The following is a 22,276-nucleotide window of genomic DNA, read 5'->3' as shown; positions in this document are numbered from 1 at the left end:
AAGCTTGAGTCCTTTACTCAGTCCTCACCCATCTTCAATGGAAGTTTTGCCTGAGTAAGGACCAAGTAAAAACTATATTATGGTCTCAGGATGTGACCCACAATTGGTGGATGAGATTTTCAAAGTTGACTAGGGTTTCGTGTCAAGCATCGGGGTAGCCATGTTAGTCTGTATCCACAAAAACAACAAGGAGCCCGGTGGCACCTTAAAGTCTTAACAGATTTATTTGGGCATAAGCTTTCGTGGGTAAAAAACCTCACTTCTTGAGATGCATGGAATGAAAATTACAGATGCAGGCATTATATACTGACCCATGAAGAGAAGGGAGTTACCTCACAAGTGGAGAACCAGTGTTGACAGGGCCAATTCGATCAGGGTGGATGTAGTCCACTCCCAGTAATAGATGAGGAGGTGTCAATTCCAGGAGAGGCAAAGCTGCTTTTGTAATGAGCCAGCCACTCCCAGTCCCTGTTCAAGCCCAAATTAATGGTGTTAAATTTGCAAATGAATTTCAGTTCTGCTGTTTCTCTTTGAAGCCTGTTTCTGAAGTTTTTTTGTTCAAGTATAGCTACTTTTCAATCTGTTATAGAATGTCCGGGGAGATTGAAGTGTTCACCTACTGGCTTTTGTATGTTACCGATTCTGATGTCTGATTTGTGTTCATTTATTCTTTTACGTAGGGACTGTCCGGTTTGGCCAATGTACATGGCAGTGGGGCATTGCTGACACATGATGGCGTATATCACATTACTAGACGTGCAGGTGATGATGTGGCTGATGTGGTTGGGTCCTCTGATGGTGTCGCTAGAGTAGATATGGGAACAGAGTAGGCAGTGAGGTTTGCTACAGGGATTGGTTCCTGGGTTAGCGCTTCTGTGGTGTGGTGTGTAGTTGCTGGTGAGTATTTGCTTCAGGTTGCGGGGCTGTCTGAAAGACCATGTAAAAGTGGGTTACGAAAGCTTATGCCCAAATCTGTTAGTCTTTAAGGTGCCACCGGACTCCTTAGGATTTAGTGATATTCTAAAGCACATTGAGATGTACTGCTGTAGAGGGCTATATAGCTGCAGAACTCATGAAACTCACTGCTTTAGTTCAGAACTGTGCATGACACGGCCATGGATTATACAGTTCACTTCCGTTGTCAGCAACATAATTGATTTGAAACTTGGCATGACCCTCTTCTCTTTTCCCCATTGGCTTCCTGTTCAGGGTATTTAGTTTGAAGTGTTCACCCTTTAACCATTCCATATTGACCCCTGGGGTGCTGAAGCCAATGTTCTAGAAGGAGTGGAGCCCACAAAAAATTCCTGTGCTTGTTTCCAAGGAACCTGATCTTAAGTGTGTGTTCTAGGGACAAGCAAGTGCCAACAAGCAGGAGCTGAGCTGAACTGACATGCTCCCGTGAGTTTGCATGCTGTGACTGGATTGTATGAAAGCAGCCGAAAACCCCTGCTGTCCACCAACAGGCCTTTATTAAATGGACTTTGATCTGTCAAAACCTTGTGCTGTAATTAACTTGACAGAACAACTTACGTGTGTGACTTACTTCCCAAAACAGGCCTCTCTGCTGTGAGCTAGCAGTAGGAGCTTCCAGATGAAGCATTTGGACTTAGAACTTTGTTTTTCCTCCTTGCTGCTGAAGGTTCCAGTTGTTAGTGCAGCATTTGCTTACACTGTGCTGCTTATAAGTAAGGCTGGTCGGAACACTTTGATGTTTGGAGATGTATTGATTTCGATGAGGTTTTCACAGAAAGGTTTCTGGGGTCTAGGGAGGACACACTGGTCAGTTTTGACTAAAGATCAGAATCAAAGCCTGCCCTTTCAATCCAAAAACAGATATTTCAACCCATTTCCGTTTTGTGAAAATGTTTGAAAGGGTTTGGAACAAAGACAAATTCTGAAACCTTGAAAGCTGTTGCAAAATGGAATTGTCCCCGCCCAGCCAGCTCAACTCATTACTCTTTGTATTTGGACAGTTTTGTGGAAGGAGCAACATACAGTATCCTATAGCTCCTCTGTTTTTTAAATACCCTTCCTTCTACTGAATTCAATCACTGCTTAATGTGACTAACTCATTAGTATTAAAGGTGCCATAGCTTGGATCTGATCTAGAGCCTGTTGCTGGCAATAGAAAGGTGCCACTTAATTTAACAAGGACAGGATCAGCCCAGATCTCAGTGAGAGGAGGAGATAAAAAGCCGGAGACCTGTGTTGATTTTAAAATCTGACCACAACTAGAAGTTGTTTGGATGATACCCATGTTGCTAGGAGCTATTGAAACTGATAGTGACTTGGAGAACAAGATTAATCACCTATTTCACTTTCAGTAATAGGAGTGGACTTGATTCTGTGAAGTCCACTTAGGGACTTAGTGTCTGTGCTATTGATTTTATGAGGAAATGGCTACTTAATGGCTGGCAGCATAGTACCCAAAGATTGATGTCTCGAGAAGAAAGCACTGAAGTCAATACTTGATCCCTGCAGAATGCTGACTTGCTGGGAGGACCAGAAATGCTGGGAAGGGAGGAATGAACCCACATTATTTATTCTATGTACAAGTCCAGTTTTAAATGTTCATGTGGTTCTGGCCACACACAGCTGCACAAATTCCAGCTGTGACTTCTGCTTACCTGTGCTAGTGATCTGACAGATGGCAGTCAGTATTCCAAAAGAGCTTTCCAGTAATTGTTGATTTATGCACTTTATGCCGGAGTTTAATGCTGATGTGATTTTGGCCACATAGCCAAAGTAGCCTTTCAGAATTCATTGCAGCTTCTTCAGGACACCATGATCACAAGGTGTTTTTCTGAATGTTCTAAAGAGATAGATAGCGTGGTCATGAGGTTTTATGGACGAGTCCTATAGGATTGAGCAGCATTTATCAGCGAGAAGGATGAAACCTATAGAGCAGCTTCAACAGAAATGAAATATACATGCCAAAGAAATCTCTGCAAAGGCCCGCAGAATGTACAGTAACTCCTCGCTTAACGTTGTAGTTATGTTCCTGAAAAATGTGACTTTAAGCGAATCCAATTTCCCCATAAGAATAAATGTAAATAGGGGGGTTAGGCCAGGGGAATTTTTTTTCACCAGACAAAAAATGATATATATATAATACACACACACACACACACACACACACACACACACACACACAGTATATGTTTATTAAATTGTTTTGTTTAAAACATATGCTCTGTGTGTATATGTGTGTGTGTGTGTATGTATGTGTGTGTGTGTGTGTATATATATATATATATATATACACACACATACATATATATACATACACACACACACACAGAGTATATGTTTTAAACAATTTAATACTGTTCACAGCTTGGTTGAGGTGGTGAATTTAGACGGTGGAAGAGGGAGGGATATCTCCCAGGGAATGCCTTGCTGCTAAATGATGAACTAGCACTTGGCTGAGCCCTCAAGGGTTAACACATTGATGAGAGGCTACATAAACAACAGGGTAGCACGAACACAAGGGAGGGGAGACAGCATAGCAGACAGAGAGAGAGAGAGAGAGATACACACTGCCCCTTTAAGTAAGCTGACGCACTCTTAAGTGCATTGTCTTTTTAACTGGATCAGGAAGTTGAGACAGCAGCTGCTGCCCCAGGCTCTCTCTGTCTCTCTCCGTCAGTGTCCCATCTCTGCTCTATATGGAGAAGGGGTAAGCGGGGTGTAGGAGCAGGGGGGAGGGGGACACCCTGACATTAGCCTCCCCTCCCCCGTTCCCAGCAAGCAGGAGTCTCTGGGAGCAGCTCCAAGGCAGAGGGCAGGAGCAGCACATAGCAGTGGGGCAGGGACAGCTGAATTGCCCAGCAATTAATAGCCTGCTGGGTGGCTGCAGCACAGGGAACTTAGGGGAGCAGGAGTTGATAGGGGGGCTGCCAGTCCACCCTGGTTCCAAGCCCCCACCAGCTCGCTGCAACGGGCTGCTCTTCCTGCAAGCAGGCAGCTGCCAAACAACGTTAGAAGGGAGCATTGCACAACTTTAAATGAGCATGTTCCTTAACTGATCAGCAACGAAACAACGTTAACCAGGACGACTTTAAGTGAGGAGTTGCTGTATTAGGAAAGAGGATCTGTGCAGAATGTAAAGCCCACCTACCGAGCTCTAATGCAGGGTTGTCATGCACGGTTACATGTCTTTTGGATTCTTCTGCTGAGAACCAAAGAATCTCGTATCAGAAATGTTAAGATGGAGCCTGATAGCAAGAGGGAATTTCATTAGAGGCATTTTCTGAACTCCAGCTAGAGATTGCAAAGCGACAAGTTATTTGTTGGAACCAATGGCTTGGGACTGAAATGCAAAAGGAGCCTTTAAAATGGCTTCCATGCTCAGGACCTTTTGTTCTGTTACCTCCAGATTTAATGACACTTGAGTGACCAGTACAAAAGGGCGGACAGCTGAAGCACACTGCTGCCACTGTGAGCATATAGCTCCTGTATGCATGTCCAGCAACTAGCATTGTCAACAGCAGTGAGAAAACTGATCCTTACAATGGGCCATATCCATCTACCACCTGTTTGCTGCAATTTGGGTTACTGAGCGGCTCTTAGAGGCTTTGATGAATGTTTGCCCATTGCAATACGCACCCCAGTATTCCTGCTTGGCCAATAACGAAGAGGCTGTTTTAAAGAGCCTGCTGCAGTCATTATTTCACTGTGTCTTGTCTTTACTAGCTTCAGGTTTCATTTGAGTTAGTTCAGCATAAATAGTGTGGAGTGCTAGAAAAGAGCTTCCTGTCATGGACGCAGTGTAGTTAGCATGAGTTGTGGATGAAGGTCTAATCACGATCATCAGAGCGTTAACAAACTTTGCTTAGCTCAAAGTAGCTTAGTCCCTAGGGCAGAATAAAGGTGACATTGCAGCCATGTAAACCAGGAACGGCTTAGCAACAGACGCAGGTGAGAGCTATGCACTAGATAAGTTGCAATGAGCTAGGACCTTGTTGCCAAGGAACAGAACTTACCTATAATTAAAATAGGGAGCGTTGTATTGGTCAGCCTTGCTATGCCGAAGTTGGTGGAGATACTGCTGAGGATTGTTGCCAAAAGCATTATTTACCACAGGTTCCAAGCTGTCTAAACAACTGATATTTTGGTACGCCTGAAGTGAAAATATTGCAGCCATGCTTGTGTTGCATGTTACAGTGCTTGCCTAGGTCACGGTGTTTGTTTTCCACCTTGGCCTTCTGTCGTTTTGATCATACTAACTCCGCTACGTAGACATTTGGCATTACTATGAATTTTTGGCTGCATTTCTTTATAGTTGCTACCTGCGGTAACAAAGAGCAAAAGTGCCTCTATGGAACTGTCTGTTAATAATACTGCTCCTTGGTGGGAAGCTTCTGTGGAAGTATGGCTGGCCTTTTGTTCCTTCTAGCATTCAGTGTCTCTGCAACTCAGCCCAAGATGGAGGAGCTGCGGGGTGATCTAGCCAGCAGGCATCTGTGCACTGATACCCAGAACACATTAGCTGCTGGGTGGAGTCTCCGTAGAGCAGAACCCTTCTGAGGGTAGTGGGTGGGGGAGCAACCCCCCCTCCCCAGGCTTTTCCATAAGACGGTGCAGTTCTTGCCCAGAGATCTTTGGTCCCCTTTTTGTGGCTTGTGTGTGTGGTGCTGGTATGAAGTAGCTATTTAAACATCCTTGCCATTGTGTATTTCCTGTCTGTGTCCTGAGGAGGATGCCGTATTCTGTTACCGGAGTTAAGAGCTGACAAGTAGTGATCCAGTATGTCTGCATGCTTTGTCTATTTTTAATCTCTGTGTTCTGGATGTGATGGCAGCTGGATAAGGGACACATTATCACCAACCTATACATGTAGGGCAAACACACAACTCCCATTGACCAGAAAGTAAAACACTGCATGGCGTCCTCTCCCCTGCACATGTGCAAAGCCTTCTGTGATTAACCCTACTTAACGGCCTATCGCTGGGAAAAGTAAGGCAGTTCTGTTTTGATTTTGGTAGATAATCTTGTGCCGTGGAGGTCACCCGGGCAAAGTGAAGAGGTCATGATGAGACGCCAACTTCAGGATTCGAGACAGGCACTGGGAGGTGGTTTGGAAAAACCCAGCAGTGTGGAAGAAAGGATTTGGGGGTGCCTACAACAGGGCGAATAACCAGAGGTGCTGCATTGCTTTTACAACAGTATATTCAAGTGGTTACCTCACCCCTCTGGCCCTGTGTTTGACATGGTATACGGGAGTGGTAGAACTATATTGCATGCACAGTGCTATATGTAACAAAGGAGACATTAACACCCCATTGTAAATGCTAACCTGACCAGATTTGTATGTAACCTGAATTTTATATACATGGGTTTCCCTTTTCTAATTTATGCTGTTTTATGTGTATAAAGTCTATTAAACTATGTCTTTGTACAGTATATACATAATATTTTATCCATGCAGAGTATTTTTGCAGTGATATTAGGGGGAAATCTCCCAATTTATTATGTTTTGAGCTCTACCAGAAGACTAGTAATAAAGTCGTCATACGTCAGTGGCTGCTCGGTGTGGGAGTTCTTGCTGTTCTCTAGGGGGCCCTACGGATGTCAGTCTTGATTCAGGTGTATTAGTGGAAAGGCTCCTAGTTTTGGTTTCTACTGTTTGCGAATCGTCACCCGTTGCCCTCAGCTGCACGTTGACTGGTTTGTTTCAAACAATACTATCTCGGGAGTGAAGGGCATCGTCGTTAGAGATGAGAATTGAGACTCAAGACGGCTGCTGCCGTTGCTGAACCTGGACTAACTTACAACCCTGCCCAACCCTTTCTGGCTTCAGGAGCATTGTCCAGGATGTGTGACCTGTGGTCTCTGTTTGCTGCTGTGACATTGACCTGCTGCAACCTTGGGGGACTCATGTAATTTTTGCCTGGGATTCCCCATTTGTAACATGGAGACAATGGCTTAGATGTGCAACAGCCTGGGAAAGGAAGGGGCATTGGGGCTTTCCAGCACCATTCAGGGAACTGCCAGGCACCAGGTTGGTCTCCGGGCTGCGCTGCCTTGTGCCAGTACATAACCGCTCCCAAGGAGCTCCTTTAGTGGTTAAGATTGCAGGAGGGCATCATGCTCTGGCTGCGCCCCTTTCACACCCCCTCTCTAAGCCAGCCCCAAACACCCTTACACCAGGGCAGGGACAGCATGCTGTGCTAAAGGAATCCTCTCAAGCTGGGCTAACACTTTCCCATCTTGGCAAAGTGCTGTGAGATCCTCAGCGGCGCAAGTTGCCCTGGAAGTACAGGGCATTATTCTAAGTGGGAGCCTTTTGTAAATATGGATAAGAAATCCTAGGGGGCGAGGATGGGGCTTGGCCTTACTACTTGTCGTCAGCTGTTTAAGTCTCTAGGAGGAGGTCAGTTCTCCCTGCAATTCCCCTGTCCCTAGGATATAGAGCTGGGCCATTGTCTTCATCTCAATTTCATGTAAAGCCCATACTGGTTTAACCCTAGATAGAAAAACTCACCTGGAGCCAGGAGTGACCACCTTGTGCTGCCAGAGGGGGTAAAGATTACCCCTCACCTCTCCAGGAATAGTGGGGGGTGTCTGGCCCTCTGAGCCAACAGATCTCAAGGCCTTGACATAGGCCAAGGCCACATGTACAAAGGTTTAATCCACTGCTTCCTGGGCCCCCTTCTTCTCCATCTATGCTCCCCTGGGCTCATCCTCGCTCCTCACATCCCATCCCCCCAAGTCCCCTTCAAGGCCAGTTTCAGATCACAGAGAGGCAAGTGACATGCAGGTTCATCTTTTGCAGCAATTCTCCATGGGACAGGCAGGGGACAATACCATAGACAAGGGCTTTGACCCAAGAACCGCCTCTGTCACCTGGTGAGCCCATAAAGAGCATTCCCCCTTCTTCCTCCCTGCCCCCCCCAACCACAATCTAGATCAGTGGTTCTCAAGCTGCGGCTGCTTGCAGCCCATTCAGCAGAGCTGTGGTCGATGTGACACCCATATAGGCCATGCTGGTAGTGTTGGATGTGGCCCACAGTGGTAAATCGTGTGAGAACTACAGATCTAGATCTACCAGCTCTTTACGCAGGAGCAGAGAAGGTGATCTTCTCAGAACACTCCACTCACAGTGTCTCAACGTGGCTATGCTGTTCTAAACACTGCAAAGAGAGCCATGTCTGCTGTCCATGCCGACGGTAGCTACACACTGATATGCTAGTCCTTCGAGCTGGTCTAGACAGCATTAGCTTTATTTGCATACAGCACAGCTAGAATGGCACAGACTGTCCTGATAGCTGATTCAGTGTGAAACGATTGTCTACGGCTCCCTGTTACTGCTAGAGCAGCAAGCCTGACATCGGCAAACTATGTGCTGTGGATTGCAGCAGGGCATTGCTGCTGGATCGTGAGAGTAATCAGCTGTTGAGACGTTGTCTGTTGCAATATCCTGAAGAAAGTCTGTCAAAGCCCTGGTTATCACAGGTAGCACAGCGCGATACTCGCCAGCCTCCACATCCAGAGGCACCTGCTCCTGAATGGCTTGATCCAGATTAAAAATGAGCGGTGGCTGGTGATGCTCCTCCAGCCCAATGCTTCCGTCACAGGCTTTCGCCCCGCCTGGAATGGAAACCCAGAGAAAAACTCTGAAGTAAGTCCCCTGGCAGCCATCCCTGCTGCAGCGTCATTAGTTTCTAGCAGACGTAGCGGCCTGAACACATGCAGCAGGTACTTCTGTTACCAAGGGGTGCCAAGGTCCTAGGCTAACTGATATAACTATGGCAAATGAGTTACTCACAAGCAAAGGAGATCAGTGAGTTTCTAGTGTAGGTCTAACCTCTTATACCTACAGTTGCTACCACATTGCTGGACACGGCTTAACAACCTAGCAGCAGACGGAAAAGCTTTTGAGTTCTCCATCGATTATTCCAGTGATAGGCTAAGGAAAGTCCTGCCTAGCAACATTTACTGTGCAGTGGTGCTATATCGGAAACATCTGTAAAAGTGACTGTCTGCTCTTTAGGAATTGCACCACAGAAGGACAGGGAGCTACGTTATATGAAGTGACCGTCCTAGGGCTTGCTGTGATCTCTGGCAAACGGTACTAGCACAACAGCCTTCAGTAATTATAGCTCAGAAACCCTGTACAGCACTGGAGACTGCAGCTGTGGTTAAAACCCTCCAGCAAGGTTGTGCGTTGGTTTGCATGGGCTGACCCGAGTTTGACCCAGTTATGAAATTATAGCTCTCGCACGCTCTACAGGCAAGGGGAGGATAGGAAGGCATATTGTGGGCTGCTCCAAAAAGGGAATTGAGACACAAAGGGCAACACTGAGACACAAGAATAGCTACAAGAAGGCTAAGTGAACCGAAGGTTACAAATAAAGGAAACAAGATGAAGAGGAACATGAGCAGGTCCAGTGCTGCTGGTAAGCAGAGACCTTGGCAGGGAAGGCACCTGCTCTGTAGGGGCTACATACTACATCGGAGATGCCTCAGAAAAAGCCACATGCTATGAACAGGAGCAGTGGAATTGTGTGCAGTTCTGAAGTTGGGGGTGAGGGTCCCATTTTAATCATCCACCCTCTGAGGTTAATGGAACCTAAGCATGTCCAGAGGGCTGCAGAGAAGCATGTCATTCCTCTTGCTGTCCTCTCACATCAGAAGCCTTCCTCTGTAACTCTTGTTGAAGTGCTCTGGGTGTCTGCTTCCCAGCTTTGTTTCCAGAGGTCACCACTCTCAGTAGTCGTGACCATCAGAGGCGCTGTGGCTAAAGCCCTCGTTCCAGGTCCTGACTCAAAAAAGCACTGCAGCATATTCCTGCCTTTAAGCACATAGCTTGCCCCACTGAAGCCATGTGCCTAGGTGCCTGGCTGAATCTGGGGCTGAGAAAGGAAGCTGCTGTCAGCACCTTCTCTGGGAGGCATCCTCAGCTTTGGAATTCACACTCCCCTTGGTCTGACGCTGCCCTGAAAGTCACCAAGTCTGGGCCACAAAGCCTGCAGGGGAGGGACCCGTGGCTGGGGCAAGGATTTGATTCATTTTTTGGTTTGCGGGAGGCTCCTGTATCTGTGCTTGTTTGTACCAATCTGCCTGGATTTTTAAATCTCTCCCCCAGAGCACCCAGGCCTTTGGATAAGGGGCTTTTCCTAAATTCTAACAGACTATACCTGTAGTGTAAAATGCCTTATATTGAGCCAGCCGTAGCGCTTTTATCTCTCCGGCCTTTCCAGCTGCTCCGCTATTGGGGTGAAACAACGTCTAAAGGAAGAAAAGAAGGCAACAAGTTAGGGGACACCAGGTAAGATTTTATCTGTTCCTGCCCTGAGCTCTGACACAGCCCCAGAGGAGACCAGGCTGTGCTTGCAGAGGCAGCCATTCTGCTTTCCCACCAGATTACAAGTCTTGAGGACCAAGCATGCTTTGGAAGCAAAATTCTGCTATGGAAAAGTAAGAGCCATTGATGTTTCTTTGCTTCGATCCCCTGGTGACAGAGTAGGGCTTGCATACGTCATGCCGTGAGAGATCTGCTTGCCAAGGTAAGACACTAGGTCTGGTTCCTTAGACGTTTTTATTCGCCCTTTCTCACCTTTTCTCTTATATCATGTTCCCTGAGGTAGGGCCCTTGGAGTCCATTTCCTTCCCTGATGAACAGCCGATGGGCACTAATTGTGCACTAGAGATCTGATCAACTGTTGTGCCTGTTTATAACAATCACTCTTGTTTTCACATCTCACCATTAACAGGGTGTTAATGCTAGAATGAATATGACTAGCCAGAATGTGGCAGCTCCTTGCAAGGGTTGTTAACACCCTTCTGTTGCTTTAGGCGATGGCACATCACTAAAGACCTACTCTGAGCTTGTCTGTGTTCCAACAACACCAGCGTAGCTGGACCCGATCGAAGCTGCAACTCAATGGGGCAACCTGCGCCCACTGCATTATTCCTGCTTGGCTTAAAAAATGATCAGCTTTAACAACGACCTCATTCTGTCCCTGCCTCAATACAGCTGCTAGTTTTCAATACAGCCCTACAGAATCTGCCCTGGTTTCACACCACGAAAGTTAACTACTCTGAGTTTTCTACTCTGATACCAGCCTCATTACATGAACTGGACTATCCAATACCAAGGCCTTTCAGAGAGGAGCGGCAAAACATTTGAGGCTAGCGAATGGAATGTGTTTAGCAAACACGAGCTCATGTTCTTCTGTAACTTTTCCTGTGAACCCTCTCCAGCATGACGCTATGAGAACAAGGAGCATTCTGGTCCTTCCTGCTATTATTACAGCTCAGCTAGTGGCAGGGACATCTAAGAGACCTTTACAGCTCTGTGGGGCCAGCAACCAAGCCCCAAGTTCATAATGACTTCATGTCTCTTGTGAAGCAGAGACTGTACTCTGAGCTCACGCCCTGGAACAGCACAGTTCATTGCCACTGAGTCACTCATTCCACTTTAAGGAAGTCTCCCTTCACAAACACAGAGAGACACATTAAGGGGAGTTAAGGTGACAAGGAGTGGGAGGGGGGTGGGGTGGATTATGTCTAGTTCAATCTTTGACACCCTGAATCCATACTGGATGATCCCCTGGAGGCAAAATAAAATGACAGGGCCAAGTGAACTTGATGGACCAGTCTGTCAGATAATCTCCGGTTGGAACCCCGCAGTCCCAGAGGGGGATGAATCACAAGAGGTTTCCTCCCTGGGAAGGAGTTGAAGTGATTCATAAAGTTTCCGTTGGGCTAAAAATTAGAAACATCTGCTGGAGATGGAGGCAGCTGTCGCGCCAAGTTTAGCAGCCATGTTCACAGCTGATCAGTGAGATGATTACTTAACAGGTGTTCCCACTGTCACCAGACCGTACAACACAGCAGTGGGGGGGAACTAGCACTCTCAGGCTAGTGTGGGCAGGCAGCACAGACCCCATATTCAAACTAAAAATTAACCTTGAGAACATTTGTCCATTTTCAGAGACTGACTACTAGATCTTCTCCCCTGAGGAAAAGCAAGATCTTAACATTTTCATATGAAGGTTCCAGGTGGAGAATATAACAGAGACTGGGTCTGACTGGGCAGCATCTGCTCAGTGTGTTTAACTCCCTTTGACTCGACATCTGGTCTTCTCTTTGCAAAAGCCCTTGTTGTCCCAGCTTGATGCACTTTTACAGAGCGAGAAGCCATCCCAGAGGTTCACAGAGCTATAACACACCTCCAAGGCATCTGCCCTTGTGTCCCAAAAAAGGGAAAGGAACCCACATAGTGGCATTTTGAGAAGACATTGTCAATGGAGATCTTCTTCAACCAACATGCTTTACAGCTGGTGTGTCGCTCTCAGGGCAGGTAGCAGTGAGGTAGACTAGCTGCCTCTTTTTTACTATCTATAGCTGAGAAGTTGGCACATACTGCAGCTCAAAGCAGGCAGGCCTGATTTCATGTCCTATAGGACTCCCATGCAGACGGTATACTCTGCCCATATCTGGACCCTTCAGGCAAAGATCTCAAAGTGTCTGACAAACAATTACTGATGACATTTTACAAATGAGAAACTGAGGCACAGTGAGGCTAAGCAACCTCCCAAGGTCACACCATGACTCAGCGGCAGAACAGACCTACCCCCACAAATCCCTGAGCAGCCAGACCCTGCTGGCTGGAAAAGGTTCAGGTACGTGGGATGGGAAAACAAGAGCAGTGCAGTGAAGCTAGCCTCCAGCACAGGCTCCTGCTATCCTAGCAGCTCAGTGGGTGTCATCATAGACCCGACACAAAAGCAACAATCTCCTCAGAGATGCAGGGGGAAGTGTAAATGCTCATAGGATCTAGCATCCTTCCAGCCCACTGCTCTCTGAGCAGCGTCAGGAGCTGGGGTTACCATGACCTCTAGGTATTTCTGTGGCCCTCGTCGCCATGGTATCCTGCCTGGCTGGGTACCATTATTGGAGCCTTTATATTAAACTGCCTACGAGTGCTCCAAATCCTTTCTGGCGGAGGCAATCCCTGGTTCTGCTAAGCCGCCCTTGGAATGCTGTTACCAGGAGAGCTTCAGCGCTGAGGCTCTGGAATGCTGATTAATGCTGGTCTTTTGCAGGCCCCAGCCTGTCTGAAGAAAAGACCAAGAGGAGGAGACAGAAAAATATGTTGTTGAAGTGCTGCTATTTCAGTAGAATACAATGGAAACAAATAACAGCCCCTCAGGAGGAGCCAATCAGCACTCTGAGCCTTTGCCTCAGGACAGCGAAATGCTGTTTCTCATCTACTTTGCCCTTTCTTCTTTCCCAACCAAAGGGAACATTCTTTACCCAAGGCCATCCCTTCAGCGACAGGATCTGGATTCCATAAGCCTACAGCGCATTCTCCTAATAGTGCTGTGTAGAGTACAGCCCTCAGCACAGAGATAAACAGCAGCGTAGACAGTTTAGGAGAGTGCCAGAACCTTAGGGTACGTACTCGGGTACGTATCTGACACGGTTCTCTACACACCCAAGCAGCGCTCCCCCAGCTACACTGCTATTTTTAGCAGTGCAGTGTCCCGCTGCCAGAGCCTTTCCCCACCACAGGGAAAGGCTCCAGCAACAGGGAAAGGTTCTGGCAGGGTAGAGGCAGTGGGGAAAAGCTCCAGCAGCTCCCCACTGCCAGAGCCTTTCACCGCTGCCATAGCCTTTCACAGACACAGGTAGCCCGCTTTTCACTCTGGTATGTAGCTCCACACCCTACCTGCCACTGTCCGTGGTGTAGACGTACCTTCAGAGTGCCGCTTCTAGGCCTGGCGCCTGGGCTACACCTAAAATGTAGGTCAACTCGGCTACTGTGTTAAGGAGTGTGAAAAACCCACACCCCAAAGCACCATAGTTATGCTGTCCTTCCCCTCAGCGTAGATGCAGCTACATTCTTCTGTCAAGCTAGCTACCATCACTCAGGGAAAAACCACTTCCGTCATAAGCGGTAAGCTAAGCTATGGGTTTATGCCAGTCCCTGTAGTATAGACGTGGCCCTATTGACAGCAGATGGCTGGGTCAGGCCCATACCATCCTTGGAGTATCTTAGTGTCTCTAAAAATTCGACCCCCTCTTCCCGTCAGACACGATCAATGCTGGAGCTTCCAGCTGCCCCCCTTCACTATTGAAATTATGTGTCCAGCCACACAAGAGGGAGGGGAAGAAAACTTCTCCCAAGAAAACCAGAGGGTTAAAAAACATCTCCAGATACAATTAAATGCTTTTTATTGTATAACTAATCTGTCAAACTCACTGCTACAAGATGTGGAAAGAGCTTTGGAGGATCAGATATTTGAACAGAATTAGATATTAGACCAACTTCATCATGCAGTTTCATTAGATATTATACAAATGTAGAAAGGATATAAACCCTCATGCTTCAGGCTATAAGCCAAGTAATAACTGCTTGAGGCCAGGAAGGAACTCCCCCATGACGATAGTATTGCATATCTGTTTCTTACGAAGGTTCTACTCCTTCTTCTGAAGCACCTGGCTGAACACTGTCAGAGATGGGATACTGGACTGGTTGAACCATTGATCTGATCAGATATGGCGTTTGTCTAACATTTGTCTGGCCTTTATTCAAAGAACTTTACGCATATGAAAAATGGGGAGGATCCACACCAACCTGCAATCAAAAGAGAATCTAGCAATGGCTTCAAGTTATTCTCTGTTTCCTAGACTCCCCAAGACAACATGACTGAATTCAAATGTACATTATTCTCCCACCCACAGTAATCATTCCAACTGGCATTTGTGTTTAAGTCCTGTTCACTTCCCAAATGGAGCACTTCTTTCTGAAATCACTTTGATGGCTGTTGAATTTATGGACCCTGATTCCTAATCCCATTTTATGAACTGTCATCTTTTTTGATGCCCTGGGATTTTACATCCACGTGTTCTCTATCCGGGAAAAAGCCAGATAAATGAATACAGCCACTACTAATGAAGGAGTAATGTGGTTTACACAAAAAATGCCAAGTTTTGGTGGGAAATTTTATAAACCGTTGGTTTGCTTTGTTTTCATAAACATTTCCTGTACATTTCCCACCAACCCCCCAGTTTTTCAACAACTTTTCACTTTTCAAAACTGTTTATGGGACTGGTTTTTGGTAAAAAAAAAAAAAAAAAAACAGGTTTGAAGTTCTGAAAAATTTAATCAAAAATATTTTTTTCCTGTAAAAATTTCCATGTACACTGAGGCCACTGTACACTGCTTTGTTAGCACGAACGAGCCTTCAAGTGGGAGTTAATAATACATTCACACCCACCATTAAGGCCCCCTTTAAAGTAGCTGGACAGTGTAAACTGGCCTTAGGGCTTGTCTTCATGATGGAATAATGTGCTGTACAGGGGTGTAATTTCTAAAGCACACTAACCTAGAGCATTAATTGTTCCATGTTGACCCTGCCGGTGTGAACTAAAGGTTCCCTAGCGTGCTTAATGTAGTGCTATTCCAAAGAGCATTATGTTAAAGTGCACCAGCAGGGTCTACATGGACTAATTAATGTGCAACATGTTAGTGTGTTTTAGACATCACACCTCTGTCAGCACATTACCCCCGTGTGCAGACAATCCCTTAGCATAAATGAGAATCAAGCCCCGTGGGTCTCCTTACATGCTTAAAATTAGGTCTCGTCTACACACAAAAGTCGTACTGATCGAACTACAGCAGTGGCATGAACATGGTGCACTGACTAGCATGTATGCCGTCACATCAGTATGAAGGTGCCATATACCAGTATGGCTTATTCCTATGCAGGAAGAGGACTAAGCTGTACCAGTATATGGCCTTATCTACACTTGAAACATTTGCTGGTATTGTTACACTCAGGTTAACCATCTCTAAAGGTAAGGTAACTCCCTTCTCTTCATGTACCAATATATATCTATGCCTGTATCTGTAATTTTCTCTCCATGCATCTGTAGAAGTGGGTTTTTTACCCATGAAAGCTTATGCCCAAATAAATCTGTTAGTCTTTAAGGTGCCACTGGACTCCTCGTTGTTTTCATCTCTAAAACGTCTATTACAATTCTTACTGCACTGGTAAATTGCTTATCTTAACTGAAGCCCTCTGGTGAATGGCTCTAGTCTAGAGAATTGCAAAGCTTTACTACTAGGTATGTTACATAGCTAGTGATTCTTGACTTTGTTATTTTAAAAAAAAGCTGATCATTTTAAGTTTGAACTAAACTACTTAGTATGTTTCTATTACTGAGTGGGCATCAGGAACATTCCTTTGACATTAATCTACTGAAAAAAGCCTATTTGCCTGATGCTTTTATCTATGATACATTTCATATGATTTGTTTTTATTGCGAACAAACTGTATTCAAACAGGACTCTGGCTGCAGTTCCTGAGCCCGCATAGGTGGCACTACTAGTGAATATAGGTGCTGTTGGAGTGGAAACCAAAGGCTATCTAAGTGAGATCATGCGAGGAGATGTACAGACACTGCAGTCAGCAAACTGCCTCCCAAATAAACACAACCACCTCAATCAGTGCCAGAACTGTGCATAAATCAGATGCTAGGGGAAAAAAAAAGAAAAAAGGAACTGATTCAGAGAGGATTTGTGTCAAGGAAAAGCCTGTAACATCAAAGGCAGTTTTGCTATCACTAGTTCACAAGTACAAGATAAAAGGGAGTAGATTCTCATTGCAAAGCACTTGGCTATATGCACTCAGCAGGGAGGTACAGCAGAAATGCAATCAGCTCCCCAGCATGAGTGTGTTGAGAGGCACAAGGCCAAGTGATTGCTGACCTATGGATGTGCCCTTATTAGAATAGAATACACAAGCTCCAAGGTGCTGGATTGCTCTGACAGACTCGCCTATTTCTCCCTCTGCACACACCAGACCAAATGTGTCAAGTTGGCGGGAACAACTCAAGTCCCAGCTGGCTAAAGGACGGGGAGCCAGGCAACTTCAAACACATCTGGTTTGGACTGTGGTTCAGGAGTGAACCAGGGTCTCGCCTGCAGACAGAGAACACACTGGATATGGCACCAGCCTTCCCTGCTTACAAAAGGCAGGGAGCTGAGCCCAAAACTGGCTGAAAGGTTGCCCTTGTCCTAGAAATAGTAAGCTACTGTTTGCCCCACATTTAACCAATCAGTTTCCTAAACCCTGGGAGGGTCTGGCTCTGACAGGGTTAATTCACTCCTCATGATCCTCCAGGGAGAATTACAAAGCCTGCTTACCTTTAAGGGAGTGCTCAAAAGACACAAGCTGATCATTTGAAAGGCCACATAGCCAAGGCCTTCCGTCTCTGTGGGGATATTTAGAACAGGGCGAAATGCAGCATAGGGGCCAGCCCTGTGCAGGCAGGGAAAGGAGCTGAAAACACAACAGTTTCCCATCCCATCCCAATTTCCTGTTCTGAATGGCTAGGAGTCTGCAGGCTTTCTCAGGAACACAAGTGGTTTGACTTGAGGCAGGAGTGTGTTATTAATCAGTGAGTAACCACAGACAGGGCACGTCAGAGCTCTAGTGGTGGTAAACTGGAGACAACAGACAAACTAAATTAGTATCCAGTGCAACCTTTCAATATTTGTTGCTGTTATGACAATCTAGGGTTTAAGGTCAAAATGTAACTTATTCCTTTGGGTATCAACATTCCCCGGCAGTTCTCTGTAGCACTGCCTAGCAGCCTGCAGGCCCAGTGCTGCTGCTCTGTATTACTCCCAAGCCAGCACCACACTCTCTGTCACCCTGCAGTACCTAGCACTGCACTCTCTGTTGTGCTGCAGCACAGCCACCCTGAGCCAGCACTACATTTTCTATTGCCTTGCAGTCTCTGGTTCCCCTGGCCCACTATGGACTGCCCGTCTACTATTTCTTCTCTGTGATCCGCCCGCAGCCTCTTACGCCCCCTTCAATTTCGTCTCCACACTTTGGAAATTCCCATGATGAAACATGGCAGCTCTGCTAGCAGATCTCCAAGCCCATGCCCATCTATCATGGCTATTGTATTTCTCTGGAATTGCCTGGAGGCTTTCAGCCACTGCTGGGGGAAGAACCACTCACGATGGTTAATTCCCTGGCTATTGCTTAAGTACTGGACATGCTCTACTAATTGTAGCGTTTCACAGTGGCCCATCACTACAAACTCATAATAAGGTCCATCACAACTCACACAGCCAAATGGGCTTTTGCCATATCTTAGTTGTTTATCTTAGGATTCAACAAAGGGTTCCATAAAAAATATTAAATACCAATCACGCAATGGACTCAGAGGGCAAATCCAAAATCCCTACCGGGAGCCAGATTGAGAAGCTCCCAGCAGGGCAGACTTTCAAAACAAAGAGCAAGATTTTAGATGCGGGATGCTCATTAAAGGCCATTGGAGTCCTGCAGCCAAAATCTTGTGTAAGGCTCAGAAATGGCTGTCCTGCTAACTGCATTTCTCATGCATTAGGGAGCTGTGAGAAGGTCCTATTGTCATGTGGATTGAAAGCTGCAGGATATGGGACTGGCTGCCCTACTTACAAATTGATAATGGGCATGTTGTTCAAGCCAGGGCTCAGAACAAACAGGAGCTTAATCATGACCCTGTTTGTCAAATCAAGACAGACACGCTACTGGTTTCAAGTGCCTGGGAGTTTTGTTTCTCTCTAATTCTAGTGCTACAGCGACCCAAATACCACATGGGATGGCGTTCCTGTCACTGCATCTCAGCTATGAAATGCACAGGGAAAAAGATGTGACAGGTCAACTACCAAGCATAAAAGGAATGGCCAAGGGCCAAGTTCTGGTTCTCGGATACTCACAGACAGGTCCCAATGACTCCAGTGACACATGGAGCCAGGTGAGTGCTGTCCAGCAGGGCAGACGCACTTTAGCTCGTAATGCCATATTGATGGGCCACATGCTGCCGCTAACCAAGCTGCTCAGGGTACAAATCAAGTTTTAACTACTCTTTTTAAAAAATCTTTTCCATCTTGCCCTGCCCTGCCTCACCTCACCTCACCTCTGCCATGAAATCCAGTCTGTTACATTCTGGCCAAGCTGGGAAATGCCAGAGGAGCCCACAGAAATGTGCAGTTCCAAATCTGGTAAGGTTAATTTGTAACTGCCATCTTGCTGCTAATGGAGTGTGGTCCAGGGGGTAGTCAGGCTTGGGAGCCAGAAAACCTGGGTTCTATTTCTGGCTTGTCCACTGATGCGCTGTGTGACTTCAAGCAAGTCCACTATCGCCTCCCATGCTGGTCTATCTTGTCTACTTACATGATAAGCCCTTGGGAACAGCGACTGTATCTCACTGTGTGTCTGTGTAGTGCCTGGAATCTCAGCTGAGACCTCTCGGTGCTACCATTGTGTACTACAAATAAAATCAAACCATCACACATTCTTCTCCAACCCTTCCACCAGCTCCTGGCAATCTCAGCAGTGCCTGGAAGAGACCACCCTGTCTTGAGTGAAGAGGCAGCTCAGATTCCAGGCTAGCTTAGCTTCAGATCTCTCTTGAATGATGCCAAGTAATGTTGGGCAGTTGATAATATGGAGTTCTGTCATGTGATGTCAGACCTGAGACCCATCAGAGCCAATTTATGTAAGACCTCAAAATGAGCTGGGACGAGAGTCTGGGCGATAGGGAATGAACAGTAGATTCATTATGCTAACTAGCCCTCTGCACCCCACTGCCCCCAGCCAGTCAAACCACACCCCTAAGGAAGCTGTGTCCCACCATTCTACCAATGCATGCCTACATGACACAGTGCTTAAAGTGGCGTCCGTCTGTCTACAGCAGCATTCCCACTGTGACTGCACCTGGTAATGATCGCATGCACAAGGAACAATTAACCCTCACTGAAGTGGTGTTTGTAATTCCCGCTGCAGCTGAAGAGAGTCCACTACGTACCTTGTGCCCCTGGTGCGACTGCCCAAAGAGAATCTCAGACACATCTGAACCATCAAAGCGCCTGTTGGAAGGCAGGCTTGCCTTTGCCAGGGACACCAAGGTGGGGAAAATGTCTGTGGTGCTGGAGCAGAGAGGAAGCTTTCATTAAAACATGAAATTAAAATCATTAAAATCCCATCCACACCCCAGAGCCTGGAGCAAAAGCAGTTGAGCCTGTCCCCAGCGAGCCCGTCCCAGGCCTAACAGTAATGTCAGGGCCCTCTGGGCCTGGATGCTGGGGGAGTGCTGGAGTTCAATCCTGCCGCTTATCAAAGCTAATGGCACTTGTGAGTAAGGGCACCTATCCAAGAAGCCTGCCAGAATCCCTAACCTCGGCGTATTTAATGAAAGAGCCCTGGTAACACGAGGCATAGCTTGCTGGGGGCATGCTCTGTACAAGAGATGCAATTGCCTTATAGCCCATACTGATTAGCATATTTTTAGGATAGTGAGTACATGTGCATGAGAAGAGGCAGCACGTCTTACACAAATCAATCTGCCAAAGGACACAGTAGCTGGAAAGAGCTCAGAGGCCTGTGCCCCCCAGCGATAGGACACGCAGAACAACTTCACTATTAAAATATGGGAGAATGGGTCAAAATGGGCTTTGCCCAGCACAACGGGGCTGGAGCTGCTAGGGAACATAGTTTCTCCAGAGGCACTTATTGGGTTTCCTCATCTCTGTACAATCTAAGCACCGCACTATCCTCAATCAATTTGTCCGCATCTCACTCAAGTGATGGAGACCCATGGTCGCATAGAGCGTCTGGCAGAGATGCTCCCTGGGGCAGGGAGGGTCTTTTTGTCCTGTGTTTGTACAGTACTTAGATGCTACCACAGTATGCACGATAATCAGGTGGGATTTGAACCCCAATTCTCCTAAGTGCCAGGCCGTGCCCTAACTCCTAGTTCATCCCCTCTGCTGGCACGGCTGAGCATTTCCTGCCAGAAAGGAACACAGAAACACACAGAGGAATCCTTTGGGCCTCCAGGTTCTTGGATACCTGGGAGTCCATATCAAAGAGGAAGCTGGCCAGAGATACTGCAGTTGCGGCAGGGCCACATAACCCTTTATGAAGTCCCCCCCGGAAGGTGCCAAGTTACCCTCTGAAGGGAAAGTGCTAACTCAGTCACTTTTCACTCCAGTCACAGCAGATCCTGTAACCTAGGAACATGTGGTCTCACTTATGTATCGCATACCGGAGCCATAGAAACCAGACTGGAAAATGAGAGCAGTGCTGTTTTGTACACTTATACTGAAAAGCCGTCAGCATTTCCACCATCATCCTCTCTTTTCGGGGGTTTACAGCTCAGCCACAAAATACTGCTCTAGGCTAATTCTTGGTTACTCCATGTACTAAGCTCCTGCTAAGGGTGTGGCACACAGAGAGGAACAGGCATCCTGACATCCAGGAGCTGCAACATATAGACCCGTAAGGCCAGGAACGGGAAGAGCGAGAGTTTCTGCCTGCTGTTTGTGGACTGCAGCCAACTTTTAACGTGCTGATTGTACATGAACATGGTCTGATGGACTGAGCATGGGACTGGGACCAGGAACTCCTGAGCTCTTGGCTCTGCTACTGACTTCTTGTGCAGCCTTGGGGAAGTCATTTATACTTTCCAGGCCAAATTCACCACTGTCATAAGCAGGCACAACTCCAGTGAGATCAGGGGCAAATCCAGCTCTCTGCATCTCTGTTCCTCTTCATCTAACCCTCACTTTCTGTAGCTCTCTTTCCCTTCTAATCCTCCCAGTTGTTGGCACAAATATGAATGCACTCCCACAAGGGCCACGTATGATTGCTAGGTCCTCTGGAGTGGACAGCCACCATAGCTGCCAGGGAGCATGAGCATCAGGCAATCTAGGATGGTCAAAACAAGCTACGCACTGACTTTGGGGACAGATGTGTCCTCCCAGGGCAGCCCCCAGTCCCTTATAAAGGAAACAGGATGTCAATATGGATCAGTGACATTTCCCACAAATCCCTGGACCACGTGCACAAGGAGAGGAGAAATATTTCATGTTAAAAAGCACTTCAAGATCCGAAGATGAAAACAAACAGGTAAGAACTCAGCCGTGTTCACGACCTGCTTCAGTAAGAAACACTGGGGCTTGGGGTTTTAAAGAGGGCTAAAGGAGTTAGACATTTAACTCCCATTGACTTTCCATGGTAGCTGGGAGTTTGGGACCCTATGAAAACTGTAGCCTGTGTTCCTTTGACTCCGAAACCTCTCACAAGTAGCTTTGAGCAGGCCCCTTACACTTGGCTCCCCGAAGAGTTATAACAAGGCTGCCAGTGTCTGGGCACAGGGCTTCCATCGCTGGCGTGAACTACCAGCGTGGATCAGCAATGAAAGCGCCCCTCTTTCATCTGCACATTCTCCTCCTAGGCGTTATTCTTGAGGCGTT

General features: G+C 46.8%; 2 protein-coding genes across 7 annotated transcripts in view; one reads left to right on the top strand and one right to left on the bottom strand.

Annotated features, from left to right (window-relative positions):
• Positions 1 to 6,524, top strand: part of WIPI1 (WD repeat domain, phosphoinositide interacting 1) — a 34,274-nt gene extending 27,750 nt beyond the window's left edge. Inside the window, exon 13 of the mRNA XM_050921106.1 lies at positions 5,991 to 6,524. Coding sequence (XP_050777063.1) covers positions 5,991 to 6,038 — 48 coding nt within the window. The 3' untranslated portion in view covers positions 6,039 to 6,524. The remainder of the gene's footprint in view (positions 1 to 5,990) is intronic.
• A 1,676-nt stretch (positions 6,525 to 8,200) lies between these two features.
• ARSG (arylsulfatase G) overlaps positions 8,201 to 22,276 on the bottom strand; it is an 81,100-nt gene continuing 67,024 nt past the window's right edge. For 4 of the 6 annotated variants that reach the window (XM_050920654.1, XM_050920655.1, XM_050920656.1 and 1 more), the window contains 3 exons: positions 19,828 to 19,948; positions 10,146 to 10,236; positions 8,201 to 8,595 (listed from right to left, as the gene is read on the bottom strand). In XM_050920654.1, the coding sequence (XP_050776611.1) occupies positions 8,297 to 8,595; positions 10,146 to 10,236; positions 19,828 to 19,948 (511 nt within the window). In that variant the 3' untranslated portion in view covers positions 8,201 to 8,296. Of the gene's footprint in view, positions 8,596 to 10,145; positions 10,237 to 19,193; positions 19,360 to 19,827; positions 19,949 to 22,276 lie in introns of those variants that run through there. The other 2 variants (XR_007768988.1, XM_050920657.1) reach the window with 2 other exon arrangements.

This window comes from Gopherus flavomarginatus, chromosome 12 (assembly GCF_025201925.1).
Source record: "Gopherus flavomarginatus isolate rGopFla2 chromosome 12, rGopFla2.mat.asm, whole genome shotgun sequence".
Taxonomy (NCBI): domain Eukaryota; kingdom Metazoa; phylum Chordata; order Testudines; family Testudinidae; genus Gopherus; species Gopherus flavomarginatus.
The sequence above is the reverse complement of the archived record's forward strand: the minus strand, read 5'-3'. Positions and strand labels throughout refer to the sequence as shown.